General features: G+C 41.5%; 2 protein-coding genes across 2 annotated transcripts; one reads left to right on the top strand and one right to left on the bottom strand.

Annotated features, from left to right (window-relative positions):
• Positions 1–148: 148 nt before the first annotated feature.
• On the top strand, positions 149–10,659 carry LOC125889751 (valosin containing protein). The gene is made up of 17 exons (XM_049577866.1): positions 149–307; positions 2,090–2,201; positions 2,317–2,489; positions 2,583–2,725; positions 2,841–2,971; positions 3,060–3,191; positions 3,654–3,756; positions 4,458–4,591; positions 4,889–5,024; positions 6,528–6,640; positions 7,103–7,267; positions 7,375–7,497; positions 7,603–7,815; positions 7,949–8,257; positions 9,414–9,569; positions 9,689–9,843; positions 10,099–10,659. Exons 1-17 carry the CDS (start codon positions 291–293, stop codon positions 10,202–10,204), a joined length of 2,421 nt encoding a protein of 806 aa, XP_049433823.1. The 5' UTR covers positions 149–290; the 3' UTR covers positions 10,205–10,659.
• A 33-nt stretch (positions 10,660–10,692) lies between these two features.
• On the bottom strand, positions 10,693–16,336 carry akr1a1a (aldo-keto reductase family 1, member A1a (aldehyde reductase)). The gene is made up of 9 exons (XM_049577869.1): positions 16,210–16,336; positions 14,124–14,221; positions 13,906–14,025; positions 13,423–13,574; positions 13,113–13,308; positions 12,941–12,990; positions 12,669–12,818; positions 12,405–12,564; positions 10,693–12,097 (listed from the first exon to the last, which is right to left on the bottom strand). The coding sequence occupies exons 1-9, from the start codon at positions 16,259–16,261 to the stop codon at positions 12,032–12,034; spliced, it is 1,044 nt and encodes a 347-aa protein (XP_049433826.1). The 5' UTR covers positions 16,262–16,336; the 3' UTR covers positions 10,693–12,031.
• Between the last annotated feature and the right edge of the window lie 54 nt (positions 16,337–16,390).

Below are 16,390 nucleotides of genomic sequence, written 5' to 3'. Positions count from 1 at the left end.
TGGTGAAAATAGGAACAGCCCACCTGTTTGTAACTGGCCAGATTTCCACAATATTCTTGGTGACGTCAGACTTCAGGTACTGTCATTGGTTGCTGAAGGTGATGAGTAACTTCCAGCCAATCAGAATACCAGATGCGTCCAGCTCACGGTATAATTGTAAAGAGGAGCACGGAAACGGCTGCTCTTTCGTGTGAAATCACAGAGAACGTTGAGTAACGAGAACCGGTTAAGCCTCTTAAACATTTAGCTAGAATTTCTTTATTTATTAATAGTAATCCAGGTGGACGACCATGGCCTCGGGAGGGGAGTAAGTGAAAATATCTTTCTGTCCTATTGAATTGCGGTTTTCTGAACAATGGCTATTAGCAAATGTCTTCAAAATCAGCTAACACCAGCTCAGAATACGTTAGTTTATTAAAGTTAGCTCGATTGCTAATACATTACCGAGTTTGCTAGCAAGAGAGCTAATGGGGTCAGTTATTTCAGCCTCCGCACTTTTGTCCATTGCTCGAATAACCTAACATTGCAAATCCACTGACAGTTGGGTATTACCCCGACGAAACGTTGACAGTTGTCATCCAAACGGGTGTCGTTGGCCAGTTAACTGTATGAAATTAGCCAGCTGTGTGACAGCGACTTGACAAAGCGCAGTCATCGCTGTCGTGTTTGAATGCTAACGTTAGCTTAGCAACGGTGTCAAGGCCAAAGCCATCCACCATCACACCGACAAGCTGGCCTACCAGCCGGTTTATATCCTGTCTTGATAATTAGTTTAACATTTTCAGTGGGACGTTTAATAAGCTAATGAGCAAAAGGCACAGACCAAGCTAACGGGCCAGCGGTTACACCAAAGAAAACGCCGACGTTTACGCTAGTCATCCAGATGGCTAACTTCATGACGAGCTGTCTGGCGATAGCCACTCTGTACAGTGCACCAAAGCTAGCCGGCTAACAGGGTTAGGCTATTCATTCTAAAAGATCGACAATTCACACGGGGTCTATTTCGCTGTTAGCTTAACCGTTATGATATAACACATTTGCTCATGTTGGTAGCTCACGCACATGTCGACACTTAATGTATTTAAAATCACAATGAATCTGTAACGTTGGTCTTTCTGTGGAGGAACCGAGCTAACGTTAGCTAACAAAGTTTTTTTTTCTATTTCTTTTGCTGTGTCATCTGGGCTCGCTTGCTCGCCAGTCAGTTAGCTAAAGGCTAACATTAGCATGCTAACAACATGAAAGAGAAACTACAAAAAGCGATCATAGACTTTTCTGGAAACTTGTTGCCATTTTAACCTTAATAATGACTAACGTTACTGGTCAATTTTAAACTGTTGTTGGTTGAATGCACGCACGATAGTGCATATTACCCGGTTAGTCGTGTCAGTTAGCGAGTTGTGTATACGTTCTGTTTACAGCAATAAATGATTATTTATTCTTAGAGTTACTGTTGTTGTTAATAATGTAGGCACATAAACACTAAAATATAAGGTTACTAGAATTGACGAAAACCTCGTACCATTTATATTGTAATCTAATGTGCATTTCGTATTCCTATATGGCCTCATAAATATGTACAGAGACATTACAGTAAAAATACGTTTACAACTTGCAATACAAAACACAAACGATCGATAGTAAAAGTACTCATGCCTGAGTACTAAGTATGGCTGATCTCTCTTAAGACATTGTTTGATTTATTTTTAAAATGATCTCTCACAATTCATTCAGAGTTCAGTTGGTAAGGAGTTCACTGAGCACAGAACACTGTCCACCAAAGGACATTTAGTGAAGGGGTGTTTTCCATATCCCCATAGACGTACCCGAGAAACTAAATCAGAAACTCTGAGAGGTTTCACTGTCACAGAGCACCTTAGGAGCCAGCCTGGTTTTTACAGATGTATTATCACACTTGACATTCACTTGTTGTGGAATAATAAGATGTTGATGGTTTCCTGTACACTATTACTTAGTAACTTTGCAGCTTGATTGTTGTGGGACCTTCAGAAGATCTGGAAGGTGCTCCACAAGAGTTTGTTTTTTTTTGGTTCAATCCATAAGTGGTTTTATCTGTTCCTCTTCATAGATCCAAAAATGATGATCTAGCCACTGCGATTCTGAAACAGAAGAACAGACCCAACAGACTGATTGTCGATGAATCCATCAATGAAGACAACAGTGTGGTCTCTCTCTCTCAGGTAGGCTAAAACCCTGTGATTTGTTGTAATAGATCAAATGTTAAGTTATATCTTGATATTTTAAATTTAAAAACACTGAGATGCACTAAATAACTTTTGTTAAATGTCTTTTAAGACCAAAATGGACGAGCTGCAGCTCTTCCGTGGAGACACAGTGCTGATGAAAGGAAAGAAGAGGCGGGAGACTGTGTGCATTGTGCTGTCTGACGACACCTGCTCCGATGAAAAGGTTCGCATGAACAGGGTGGTCCGCAACAATCTGAGGGTCCGGCTGGGTGATGTCATCAGGTGGGGGAAAAACACACTAGTCTTTTTTTTTTTTTTTTTTTGAAGTGCTGTGAAAACAATTTAAGTGGTGTTAAAGTCTGATATCTCCCTCAGCATTCAGCCATGTCCTGATGTGAAGTACGGAAAGAGGATCCACGTCCTCCCAATAGATGACACAGTAGAAGGAATTACTGGAAATCTGTTTGAAGTCTACCTGAAGCCATACTTTCTTGAGGCTTACAGGCCAATCCGCAAAGGTGAGAACAAAGAACCATATTATTATTGTTGTTGTTGTTATTATTATTTTGCCTGATGGATCAGATGTTTCTGTAGAGAGGTAAAACTAACGTGATTTTCTTTTACCACGTAAAGGTGATATTTTCCTGGTCAGAGGAGGCATGCGTGCTGTGGAGTTCAAAGTGGTAGAGACCGACCCCTCTCCCTACTGTATTGTTGCTCCTGATACAGTCATTCACTGTGAAGGAGAGCCTATCAGGAGAGAGGTGGGTAGCAGCTGCACACACAGTGCATGGGTTAACATTTGTCAAAAAAAATGTATTGAAATTTGAATATCTTTGATTTAACATGCAGGATGAGGAAGAGTCCTTGAATGAGGTGGGTTATGATGACATTGGAGGGGTGAGGAAGCAGTTAGCTCAGATCAAAGAGATGGTGGAGCTGCCTCTGAGACACCCTGCACTGTTCAAGGCCATAGGAGTCAAGGTGAGGCACCCTTGTAATCTGCACTGAGGAACAAGTGAACACATTTGGCCCTCATTGTAGATTTTGAATTTTAAAGGATAGCACTTGTTCTCATACAAAGGTATAGTTGCTATCTGTCTATGACACAAGATGCATCCATCCTTAATTTTAAAACACACAGGTTGAGCTACAGTCATACTTGTGCAGGAATGACAGTAGTAAACATCGACTAGTTTTAGCCAGATATTGCTGTGTAACTGACATCATTGAGTCACTAAAGGAGTCTATGCTTGGTATGTCTAATGTACACTACATTTCAAGTGTACACAAGCGTAAACCTTATGACATGTATGTTTGCTGCTTTTGGTTTTGTTTGACTTACTTTGAGTGTAATGTGTAATTCACTCTGCCATTATTTATCTTGCAAATGTTTTTAATTTAAGAATAAGCTCTGATTTTAAAGACTGCTTTTCCCGTTTTCAGCCCCCACGTGGAATCTTGCTATATGGACCCCCTGGAACTGGAAAGACCTTGATCGCCAGAGCTGTAGCCAATGAAACTGGAGCTTTCTTCTTCCTGATCAATGGTGTGAACACACATCTGTATTTATCCTCTATAGACACTTATTGCCAGTCTTGGCTATTTTATGATAATACTGAGTGTGCCCTTGACAGTGTTGCCTTGTAGTTACTTAAGGTTTTTAATCAGAATCCTAACAGTGGTTGCTTGGCTATACAATGAGAAGCAACATTTAATTTGTGCATCATTTTAGATCAGTTTTTCTTTTGCATTCATCTCTTCAGAACAATCGCAAAATTGGCTGAGCTTTATAAAAGAGGACATAAATTATCAGCTAGCTGCAGGGAGTGCAACTCACCTTTGTAAACTTCTGTTGTAAAATAGATGTCTCATCTCCCAGTAAGAGGGATGGAATAATGTGTATATATTGAACATGGACTGCATTTATATAGCGCTTTTATAGTCCTAGTGACCACTCAAAGCACTTTACAACACAAGCACCACTAAACCATTTACACGCACATTCATGCACAAATTTGTATTTCGCCCAAGGACACTTCAGCAAGTAGACAGCAGGGGCCAGGGATCAAACACTGACCTTCTGATTAGTAGACAACCATTTTACTTCTAGAGCAGCAGTCGTTTATCTATCACTAGAATGTGTAGTTGGTACAGGGTTCATCTCATGTTTCAGGCATATTATTTGAATGTAGTACACGCTGCGAAGATTCCTCTAAAATCAAAATGTTTTTTGGCTTTCCGATTAAGGTCCTGAGATCATGAGTAAGCTGGCAGGAGAGAGTGAGAGTAACCTGAGAAAGGCCTTCGAGGAAGCAGAGAAGAATGCTCCTGCCATCATCTTTATTGATGAGCTTGACGCAATTGCCCCTAAAAGGGAGAAGGTGAGTGGGAGGAGAGGAGAACTAAATGTGTCGCTGAATAACAGTGTTTTGAGCGAGTGTTTTGAAATAATGGCTATCATTGTCCAGACCTTGAAAAGACTAAATGTAGCTTGTTTTTGTATAGTTTCTTTTCATGTTTTGGTATTTTGCTTGGAATGTAATTCCTTCACACACTCATTTAAAATATAGCTGTAGGGGCTTTGTGATATTAAAAGTGCTCAAATTATACAATGTCACTAATATCTAGATAACGTTTTTATCTGTATAGTAACAATTCTTTGTTTGTTTCTTTTGTAGACTCACGGAGAGGTGGAGAGGCGCATTGTTTCCCAGCTGCTGACTCTAATGGACGGCCTGAAACAGAGAGCTCATGTCATCGTCATGGCTGCCACCAACAGACCCAACAGCATTGACCCAGCCCTCAGGAGATTTGGTAAATTATCTGTTTTAAGCATGTGTTGAGTTACTGCAGTATCTAACAACTAGAAGAACCATCCAATACAGGCCTGTGCATAAAGGTGTGAATATCAGTAGTAATTTAGTTCTTACAACCCCAGGTCTCATTGTTATGGCATCGTTCCTATTGGTTATGTAAACTCATCAAATATTAGGGATCAGTGTTGGGCTCATTATTCAAATTAATTTAATTTATTTTACTGTTACACCTTTGAGAAGTAATCATATTACTTATTACTCCCTGCCAAACAGTTGTTCATAACACTTTACCTTCCTACTTTACTTTACCTTTTTGTACATTACCTTCCTGTTACATCCCACAAAATTGGTAGTCAACGTTAAGTCCTTTCTCCTCAAAATTTAGACCTTGCATGTGCACCTTTCTGTGAGTGTCAGGGTAATCTCTGTTTAGCACAAAAAATTTTTTTTTACCAAGAGGTCTTCTCTTGCCTGTACCTGGTATTTTCCCAAATATTTGTCTGAAAGAGTCAGTTGTGGAGACCGGCAACATTTCATCCACCACATCCAGATCCAGTTTTGGTTGTCTAGCCAGCCATCCTCCGTGACTGAGGAGAGCTCACCTTTGGTAGGGTGTGTTTCCACATGCTCCATATTGCAGTGCTGTCAGTCGTAGTAGGCGTTTAAGGAGGTTTGACTTGTCATCTTACCTCTTGACAAAATCAAAGTAATGTGAATATTTAGTCGCTAATGTAAGCATTTCCCTCTTCTAAGCTAACTTGCTGTTTTGTGACGTGCATGTGACAAATATGAAAATAAAACCTTAAACATGATTGATTATTGGAGGTGAAATCAGTAGGGGTTAACAACAAACGTAAGGTTGTAATGAGTTATTTGTTTTAGGGGTTACTGTAATATCATTACTGAAATGTTATCAGTAATTTGCTGCACTTCTTGTTACCTGGGAAAAATATTATAACTGTAGGGCCCAGCACTGTTAGTGATGTATCAATCATGTAATTTTCACCAACAGCATCACCTTAGTGGAGTTATGCACCCTGAGAAATGTCGCTACAACAGACCCCAAGTTACTGTGTTTTGTTTTATATAACCTGGAGCTGCTCTGTGCGCATGGCTCGCCAAAAGCATGTTATATCACAGATTACAACTGCTGGCTGCTGTTTATTTTGTGGGTTCTGCAGTTCAGTTTTGGGTCAGTTTCTCACAACACTGTGCAGTCCCACAGTTTGTGACATATGTGAAAGTGTTTGACAGGATGGTTCTGACGGCCCTGACAGAGAACTGGAATTGGATCTTGCTTATTAATCAAATACTGTTACTTTATAAAATGTAGATGGTTCCTTTTACAGCTTGTATGTTTGATCAGTAATGTTACTTTTGCTGCTAAACCATTAGAGAGGAGACAGAAAGTAAAAGTAATTCCTGCAGACTGGCTTGTTGCTCTAAGCCTGTTTCAGTTGAAACTAATAAGTGTGTGTGTTTGAACTTTCACCACCTCCAGGGCGTTTTGATAGGGAAGTGGACATTGGCATCCCTGACGCCACAGGCAGACTGGAGATCCTCCAGATTCACACCAAGAACATGAAACTGGCTGACGATGTCGACTTAGAACAGGTCTGTACACATTATTTTCCTGCAGTCAGGTGACACCACACCACACACTGCTTCTCTGAGGAGAGGGAGAGTCATGTGGTTGTCATTATTGCCCGTATGTTCCAAGTAAAACTACACAGGAAACTGCATCTAATGCCAAATTGTTTACTGACATAGAATCTGACAGAATGAAAGTATTAAATGTGGCTTGAAGAATCTTGGTTGTTTGAGGGTTTTCCGAGTGATGATTTAAAATCTTTGTCCTAGTCCTAGCTTTTACTTTTACTTTCAGTATTAAACAGTAACCACAATCCTGCATAGTACACCTTTTTAACAAAAAACATTAAATCAATAAATATAATCCATCATCATATTTAGACTTACTGCATTGCAGTAGTAGTGTTCGTGGTTGTACTTAATAAGGTATATTGGGTATGGTACTGGACAGGAAAGTAATATTGTGCTCTTTGTATCTTAATATAGGTAGCCAATGAAACCCATGGACACGTCGGTGCAGATCTGGCTGCTCTTTGCTCTGAGGCTGCCCTGCAGGCTATCAGGAAGAAGATGGACCTGATCGACCTTGAGGACGAGACCATTGATGCTGAAGTCATGAACTCACTTGCTGTCACTATGGATGACTTCAAGGTAGGAGCTGTGTTATGGTCTTTGGTATATGGTCAAAGTGAAATGTTTTCAATTGGCTTATATTGGCCCTCTGAGCTCGTACTAACATGCCTGATGCTGTCCTGCAGTGGGCCCTGAGCCAGAGCAACCCATCTGCACTGAGGGAGACGGTTGTCGAAGTTCCAAACATCACCTGGGAGGACATCGGAGGTCTGGATGATGTCAAGAGGGAGCTGCAGGAGTTGGTGCAGGTGTGAACCGCCTCCAGACATTAAGAGTGTCTGAAACGGATGTATCATAAACCATTATATTAGAATGTTTTATCTCACGGTTTATCTCCCTCTCCTTAAATTCAGTACCCAGTGGAGCACCCAGACAAGTTCCTCAAGTTTGGCATGACCCCATCCAAGGGTGTGCTGTTCTATGGCCCCCCTGGTTGTGGTAAGACTCTGCTGGCCAAAGCCATCGCCAATGAGTGCCAGGCAAATTTCATCTCCATCAAAGGACCTGAGCTGCTCACCATGTGGTTTGGAGAGTCTGAGGCCAACGTCAGAGAGATCTTTGACAAGGTAACAATTATGTTTTGGTGTCTATCATTAAAAAAATAAATTTTGAATGTGTGCATTTATTCTGCAGCACCACAAGCTTCAATTTCAACCTACAGAATTCATTTTTATATTGTTATCTGTGTGATATTTCCAGGCTCGTCAAGCAGCCCCATGCGTTCTCTTCTTTGATGAGCTGGACTCCATAGCTAAGGCCCGTGGCGGCAACGTGGGAGATGGTGGTGGAGCAGCCGACCGTGTCATCAACCAGATCCTGACCGAGATGGATGGAATGTCCAGCAAGAAGAACGTCTTCATCATCGGAGCCACAAACAGACCAGACATCATTGACCCTGCCATCCTGAGACCTGGCCGTCTGGATCAGCTCATCTACATCCCACTGCCCGATGAGAAGAGCAGGATGAGCATCCTGAAAGCCAACCTCCGCAAGAGCCCCATCAGCAAGGTGACAGTGCTAGCACTCATAGTTTCTCTTTTTTATTATTTGTTTGTGCGCAGACGTTTTTATTTTCAGTCTGTCAAATACAGTCTTAGAAGTGATTTTATTTCTGTGTTGTTCTTATAATATTCCCACTTTATGTTAGAAAATACAGCTTTTATTCATGATACAAGAAGATCCCCTGTAGGAGCATGACACAAAGAAAAGAAAATTATTTTGATGCAACAAATCCAATCAGTGAGTCGCAAGAGAATTAAAATTTAAGTATGGCTTGATATCGTTAAAAAACTGCTATACCAGTACCCTTAAAGCTATAGTGCGTAACTTCTGTTGCCTCCCAGCGGATAATGCATTATTACAACTAATAAGCCGGCGGCACTCCATGTACACAGAGTAACACTCTCCAGTCGCCACACACCGTACACAGAGTAACACTCGCCTTTGTGGTAGGATCCACTTCTGAACCGTGTCTCGGCCGCTTCTCCGCCATGTTGCTTTCTCTTTCTACCTGCGCTCTACCTCTTGCTATGACACTCTCCGCTCTTCCTCCCCCTCCCTTCTTGTTGTGAGGAAGCATTTCCTGTGTGCCAGCACGGGAATGTCGCCGGTTGACACGCATACTAAAAATGATATATATTGAAAAATACCGCGAGATATTAGAGGAGCCGATCGGCTTAATCAGCATTGTGTCATCTCCTCTAGTAGTGGCTTGGGTGAAACGGACATTTATGGACCTGTAGAAGTTACGCACTATAGTTTTAAAGTGATACCGATACCAATGGAGTACCTCATTTGACATTACTGTCCCATATCGTTTGCATTCATTTTTACAACTCTATCAATAAATTGCACTCAGAGCCATCACACCAGGCTGTATGGCTTGTAGCTGCTTCAGTAGTGAACCAATCGCAAGTTGCATAAAAGCTAAGAATGCTTGCTGTGATCACCTGTGAGCAAAACCATACAATGAGTCAATTTGTTCCAGAAAGGGGTTCAAAAATGATCAAATGCAGGTTTTGTTTGACTGGGGAAGTTTGATACTACTTGGGACTGGGCTATTTCACTGTATACCTTTTTTTTAATAAAGGTATCGAGCACTGATACCTAGTTCTAATGATACATTTTCTGAGCCTTTTTTAAAATGTTTGTACTTTGTTGATAGGATGTGGACTTGGACTTCCTGGCAAAGATGACCAATGGCTTCTCTGGAGCAGATCTCACAGAGATCTGCCAGCGGGCGTGTAAGCTGGCCATCAGAGAGAGCATCGAAAATGAGATTCGCAGAGAGAGGGAGAGGCAGACCAACCCATCAGCTATGGTCAGTGCTTGTTCCTGTTCCCTCAGTCGCTTTTTCACATCTGAGTGAGCCTCTGTGCATTACCGCTTCAGATGTCTTGCCTGTCATCACCACTCTGTGTCTTTTTTTCCCCCCTATAGGAGGTGGAAGAGGATGATCCTGTGCCAGAGATTAGGAAGGACCACTTTGAGGAGGCAATGCGATTCGCCCGTCGCTCCGTCAGTGACAATGACATTCGCAAATACGAGATGTTCGCTCAGACACTGCAGCAGAGCCGTGGCTTTGGCAGCTTCAGGTACATTTTCTGACATTTTGTATTAGCATGAGTGCAGGTAGCTGTGTATTTAAGTCTTCCTCTGTCTGAACAGATATTAGTCATATTGTGTTTTTAAAAATGATTGTGAAAAGCTTTATCATATTAGTCATGGCATTTTCCTAGAATCACGGACTACAAAAGATAGTTATTAGTTCATACCTGCCAGAAATACTAGTCACCATATCAGAGGTCAGTCACTATAAAAAGGGTAAATGACTCTTGTTTCTCTTTCAGGTTTCCCTCCAGTGCTGCAGGAGGCAGTGGTCCCAGTCATGGCACAGGAGGAACTGGCAGCAATCCAGTGTTCAACGAAGACAACGACGATGACCTTTATGGATAAATGTACACTGCCCCACAGTGGTCAGTACCGGGATCACACCTGTACAAATTCTCACCAGATTCCACATTTTTAGGACTTTGTGCTTCTTTCATGTGTTCCCTTTTTTTGTATGACTTCCCTTGGAGAAAGCATGTAGCCGCTTGGTTTGCCCTGGCTTTGATGTGGGTGGGGGTAAGGGGATGTTGGAAATGGAAGGTGAGTGACTGATGCTGATTGGGGAGGGGGGGACCGGGGTGGGGGGTGGGGTGTTATTGAGTGGCCTCATTCTCAATATATCACAACCAACATGAATGGCTTTAGTGACGGGATTCTATGCTAGACTATAAGAAAGAAAAGAAAAAAACATATTGCTTATGACTTCCTCTTTTTTTTTAAATAAACAGTAGCATATAATGTATTACAGATTTGTCAAGGTTATGTTGTTGAAAATAAAATCTCACAAAATGGAAGTGTTACCAGTGTCCGTTTGAAACTTCTTTATTGATAGTTCACGTGCATTCTGTCTGAGGGTATCTGTACTCAATTTAAGGCTCGTACGTATCTTCTATATAAAGATATACAGTAGAAACCTCTTACAGTGATCACACTCGGGCTAAATTGATCACTAAACAGATTATTTTTATTTTTCTGTCTTTATATCTCATGCAGATAACCATCTAACATTTTTATATTGATTACATGAATGCAAAGTAATGGTGGGCATCACATGGACAAGCACAGGTGTTTTCTCTATGCGCATTTGTTTTCTGTCTCCATCAACAGCAGCTATAACCATTGTCATTGTTTGAGTAGACTAGAAAATGGTAACCTGAGGAACACCAAGTTTCGTTGCAGCATCTCATTGCCTCATTTTTGGCAGTTTGTCTTCCTGTCATGATTTCAGTGTGCACACAGCAGCAGCCTCAGTATCATGGGAGTAAAGTATAAATAATATGTCATTTAAGAAAAGACTCAAACATTGTAAGGAGACTACTTGAATACTATCAGCAAATTACTTTAACAGCATTTATCCAGGAATGATTCTCCTCCTTTTAAGCAGTTTGTCACTGTAACCATGATCACTATAAGATGTTTCCACTGTAGTTATAGAAAATTAAGATGGTGAATTTCATTTCATTGGGGAAATTTCATTGAGATTTTTTGTTTGGTGAGCCAGGAAGCATCAACAGGGAGAGGGATGAATGGATTTTCACAGCAGTTCTGCATTTAATTTTTTACCCGACATTGAAAAGGATAATTAATTGTTCATCAGTTGTGTTCAGAAGTGCAACATGATTGAAAGTGTGATCTCTCAGAGTGGTGCTGCTGCAATGACTCAGTGATGATTTAACCTTGAAACATTAGGTCATGGACGCCCATTTAATAAGAGTTTGCTTCAGGGAGCTCAATCTGAAAAGACTGGTTGATAGATATTAATTGTACAGTTATCAACCAGTACTTATACTCACATTGGGCTCACTTTTATAGTTAGTTAAATAGTGAAAATTATTTCCCCATTTTCTGGCGACCCCTCTGGAGCTCCCCTGAGGACCCCTGGTTGAGAAACACTGATCAAAGCCATTGTCACCTGGCAGAGAGGCAGTTCTGTTACTGACCACATAGTGTCACTCTGGCAGTGGAAGAAAAGTCACTTTTCTTCACTGCAATCTCAATAAAGATAAGACTGGGGAAAACATGTTTTAAAGACTTTCTTCTACAAATTTAGTCATTTAAATATTTTTATTATGTCAATGACATTCCTCCCAAAGAGCAAAAGCTAGTTTAATTTTGATTATATTTTAATTTAATGTAGAAATTTCAAAAACACAACATTCCTTGTGTGTAGACTCAGTAAGGATCATTGAAGGGGAAATGAGGATGTTCTCCATCTCTCCACACCCTTTTGCCGTCTCTCTGTGGAAAAAGACAATACATTAGTTAAGATCACATTATAGCTACATATATGGGTTGATTACAACAGAAATCTTCAGGAGTCAGGACGTTTGACCCAGATTCCTACAGTCTGGCTCATCAGAGACTCATAGATCTAAAACAGGCTGATGTGTCAGCCATGTAGCGTCATCTGTGAGTCCAAGCTTTAAGTTAATTTTGGACTAAGATGGCTGTCGCACGTATATAAACACAAGTCATAGGTCTATATGGGCTCTGCCTGAGACATCCTGTTAAAATCTTGCGAGGTGTCATAACATCAGTGACTCACCTCGACTGTTGGGACGATGAAGCGCTCGTTGCGGTTGAAGGATTCAATCACCTTCATGTCGTCTTCTGACAGAGAAAAGTCAAACACCTGCAAGTTCTGCTTGATCCTGGAGGGAGTCACACTCTTAGGGATACACACGACACCCCTCTGAACATGCCACCTGCCAAAAGGGCACCATATATTAAAAGCTAAAGAGGTTTAGTCCTGGTTGTTGGTATCTGCTACATCTGAGCTTAACTTTGAAGTTGAAGCTTTGGTTCTTACCTCAGTATGACCTGGGCAGGTGTTCTCTGGTATCTCTGGGCGATAGCTCCCAGTCGAGGATCCTGCAGCAGACTGGGTTCATCAGGAGAGGCCCAGGGTCTGTCCCCGCTGCCCAGAGGACTGTAGGCTGTCACACAAACTGCCACTGACCTGAGGCCGAGGGACACGCACCGTTACTGACACACTTACTGACACAATGGGAACGATATTTGATGAAAGTGATCTTGAAGAAAATACATTTTGATGGCATGTTAAACTGCAGGTAGACTCACCGACAGTGAGACAGGAGATCTACTTGAGACAAATAAGGATGGCACTCCACCTGTGACACAATGAGACACACCATCTGAGAGTTTTCAGCCTATTTCTGAATGACACCTTCTCTGTTGTTTATCAAACTTAATCAAATGTATTTATTTTGGCCTATGAGAAAGAACACTGTACCTGGTTGACCACAGGTGTGTGTCTGGCCATGCTGATGATGTCATCAACCTGTCTGGCATTGAAGTTGGACAGTCCTATGGCTTTGACCAGACCTTTGTCCACTAGGCTCTCCATGGCTGCCCAAGTATCTCTATAATGTGTGTCGGAGTAACAAATACTTCCATCTTTGCGTTGAGGCATCAGTTCCTTCCCCCGCCTTAAACATCCACATACACAACTTCAGCTAATGTGACACTGTATCATTTCACACTGATTCACACAAGAACAACTATACAGAGATAAAACCAGTTCACTGTGTGCAGTTGCTCACTGAAATGCCATGGGCCAGTGCATGAGGTACAGGTCCAAATAGGAGAGACCCAGGTGGGCCAGACTGGTCCTGCACGCTTCCTCAACATCCTGCGGGTCATGTTTGGTGTTCCACAGTTTGGATGTGACAAACAGCTCCTCACGACGCAGAGCCTTGAGGGAAAGGATATACAAACCTTTGCTGTACAGTACAGTGAAAATACCTGATAGCTGAAGGTAGTTTGAGGTACATGATGAGTCAGAGAGAGGGCATGAAAATGTTTCACACTTGCTCTGATATTGATAATCAGTCTATCATCAAAAGTTTATTAGTAGACAGGTAATAAAGGGTCAACCAACACCTGAAACCGTGTGATATGGTTGAAACCACAGCAACAGGTAAGAGGATCTTGAGCAGAGATTGTTTTGTCAACTGCTGCTTCCAAGGTCAAGAAATGAACCGTCAAATTCAATATCTGATTCAAGCTGAACTAGATTCTCTCACCTTACCAGGGCCGACCCTGACAGCCAGAGCCTCTCCCACCTCCTGTTCATTGCTGTATGCAGCAGCACAGTCAATGTGTCTGTACCCACAGTCTAAGGCTGCCAGCACTGCCTGCTTCACCTGAAAACACATGGACACAGACACACTCCAACAATACTTCATCCTGTTTAAAAATGTACAGAAATATGGTTGGTCTTAACAAACAAAGTCTGTTCCACCTGTCCTGGAGTGCTCTTCCATGTGCCAAGTCCGACCACAGGCATCCTCTGCCCTGTGGAGAGAGTCACGAAGGCGCTCATGTTTCGACCCTGAGGACCTGACAGAGGAAAGACAGTGACGGAGACAAGTGTGAGGTTTTCTCATGTGGACTGGACCCAGTCATCGTGACTAAGTCCTTATACTTAGTTACTGATTATCACTCACATCTGAATTCATTAACTCCCACACTACAGCGCTCTGTGTGTGTGTGTGTGTGTGTGTGTGTGTGTGTGTGTGTGTGTGTGTGTACATACATTCAAGACTTTCATAAAGCAGTTGTCAGTGCACATGTAGACAAAAATTCAGCCTACAAAGCAGCAAAAATAGCCTACCATTCAGTGACCTGCTTTTTGTTATTAGTTTTTCGTTCACTCAGTGTTTCAGTGGAAATATAAACCCTCTGCGAACCCAGCCTTATTGCTAGAAATAGCTGATACAGGTATATGGCATTAGTCACAGTGTGGTGTTACTGCAGCACATCCCAGAGCCTTTCCACGGTTCACTAATTGTCTGCTATATCCTTACCATGTGATGCACACACACACACCCACACAAACACACACACACACACACACACACACACACACACACACACACACACACACACACACGCACTTGAATTGTGTTTTCATCACTTCAGAGGACATTACATTGACTTACATTCATTTCCAGGAGACTAACCCTGTACCCTGACCTTAACTCAAGTCTTCACCCTAAAACTTAATGACTCATGTTGTGGCAACTTGTGTTTCATCCTCAAGTTCAAATAAACACAAGAAATTTGTGCTCTAGAGAAAGGATCAGCACTCAGTGAATAACTTCCTAATCCCTATGATAAGCTGTTATGGCAAGGCTTAACTATACAGACCAGTGAGCAGTGATAACTAACACGTCTTTGGGGTCATCAGGTGGGAACCTCCTGTCACCAGTGTTTCGTCTAGTTGGTCCCACGACACCTCCAGGAGGCTAGACAGTGATCTCTGGCATCCCAGAGACATCCCCTAAAGCCACCTCTCACTGCTCCCCACATCACACTCAAAAGGAAGTCAAGTCCCCACAGTCTTACTGTGTGAACAGATTCATGTCCCCACAACATGAGTAATAGTAGTGGAAAATGTATTCACATCCTTTACTGAAGTAAAAGTGCTAATACCACACTGTGAAAATACTCCACTATTACATTCAAAGTGTTGCTGACTCAGAAGTATTTTTTTTCCAGCAAAATATACTTTAAGTATCAGAAGTAAAAGTGCTCATTGTGCAGTAGAATGTTTTACTATTATATGATGTGTTTGGAATAATATTACCACTGCATTCATTTATATGTTGCATTTACTGCCATAGATGTTTAAGTCTGTGTATATACTGTTTGGTAATTTAATCTACAGCCATGCATCATATCCCATAAGATCATTATATGTTTCTGAGGTCCTCATGGTTGTCTTGTGAGGACTACATTTCCCTAAAAATTGAGCTTTTCATGGTGTCAGAAAAACAGCCCTGTTTTCAGCTTTGTAATGATGCATTTTCCAGCTAATCCAGGAGGGTTTTTATGAGTTTACTGATCTTAAGAAGCTAGAGAATTTTCTCAACGCGTGAAGGAACACTTCATCCTTCGGTTTATCACAAACATTCAAAATCAACACATCTGGAGATACATGGTTGTCACCAGACAGGAAGGGGATGAAAAACTTTCATTTGAAAAGTAATTAAAGCTGTCAGACAAATGTGGTGCAGTAAGAAGTATAATATTTGTCGCTAAGATGTAGTGAAGTAAATGTGTTAAGTTGCATAAAATGGAAATATTCAAGTAAAGTACAAGTAGCTCAAAGTTGTACTTAAGTACAGTATTTGAGTAAATGTGCTTAGTTACATTCTTGTAAGTACCCACTGACACAGCACACCACACGTGATCAGAGTCTCTTCACACAGATCATCTGCCCTGACTGCCTCCTGACCCAGCAGCAGAACAGAACATGTAATCCACAAATGCTCTAACATGGTACAGAGATCAAACATAAAGTGAAGTGAGTCTTTGGTTCCTACCTGGAGTCGCTCTGGTAGATGGAACAGTGATCAGCTGAGGGTAACTGTCCATCTGGATTTTAACAGACTGAGGTCAAAGTCTGACTTCATTTGTTTATCTTAACTCATACTGTTGGAAAATGTCCAAACTCCACTCACAGAAATGCCACAGAGTTTAACATATTTTGCAAATGTTTAATCG

This window comes from Epinephelus fuscoguttatus, linkage group LG6 (assembly GCF_011397635.1).
Source record: "Epinephelus fuscoguttatus linkage group LG6, E.fuscoguttatus.final_Chr_v1".
NCBI classification, from domain to species: Eukaryota; Metazoa; Chordata; class Actinopteri; order Perciformes; family Serranidae; genus Epinephelus; species Epinephelus fuscoguttatus.
The sequence above is the reverse complement of the archived record's forward strand: the minus strand, read 5'-3'. Positions and strand labels throughout refer to the sequence as shown.

Excerpts from the sequence above, each read along its gene's own strand:
- LOC125889751 (XM_049577866.1), top strand. Across the intron at positions 2,490-2,582 it reads CGGCTGGGTGATGTCATCAG|CATTCAGCCATGTCCTGATG; the intron begins GTGGGGGAAAAA and ends TATCTCCCTCAG. Across the intron at positions 4,592-4,888 it reads TTGCCCCTAAAAGGGAGAAG|ACTCACGGAGAGGTGGAGAG; the intron begins GTGAGTGGGAGG and ends TTTCTTTTGTAG.
- akr1a1a (XM_049577869.1), bottom strand. The coding sequence starts at position 16,261 with ATGGACAGTTACCCTCAGCTGATCACTGTTCCATCTACCAGAGCGACT. Across the intron at positions 12,991-13,112 it reads ACACACCTGTGGTCAACCAG|GTGGAGTGCCATCCTTATTT; the intron begins GTACAGTGTTCT and ends ATTGTGTCACAG. Across the intron at positions 12,565-12,668 it reads CCTGCCCAGGTCATACTGAG|GTGGCATGTTCAGAGGGGTG; the intron begins GTAAGAACCAAA and ends CCCTTTTGGCAG.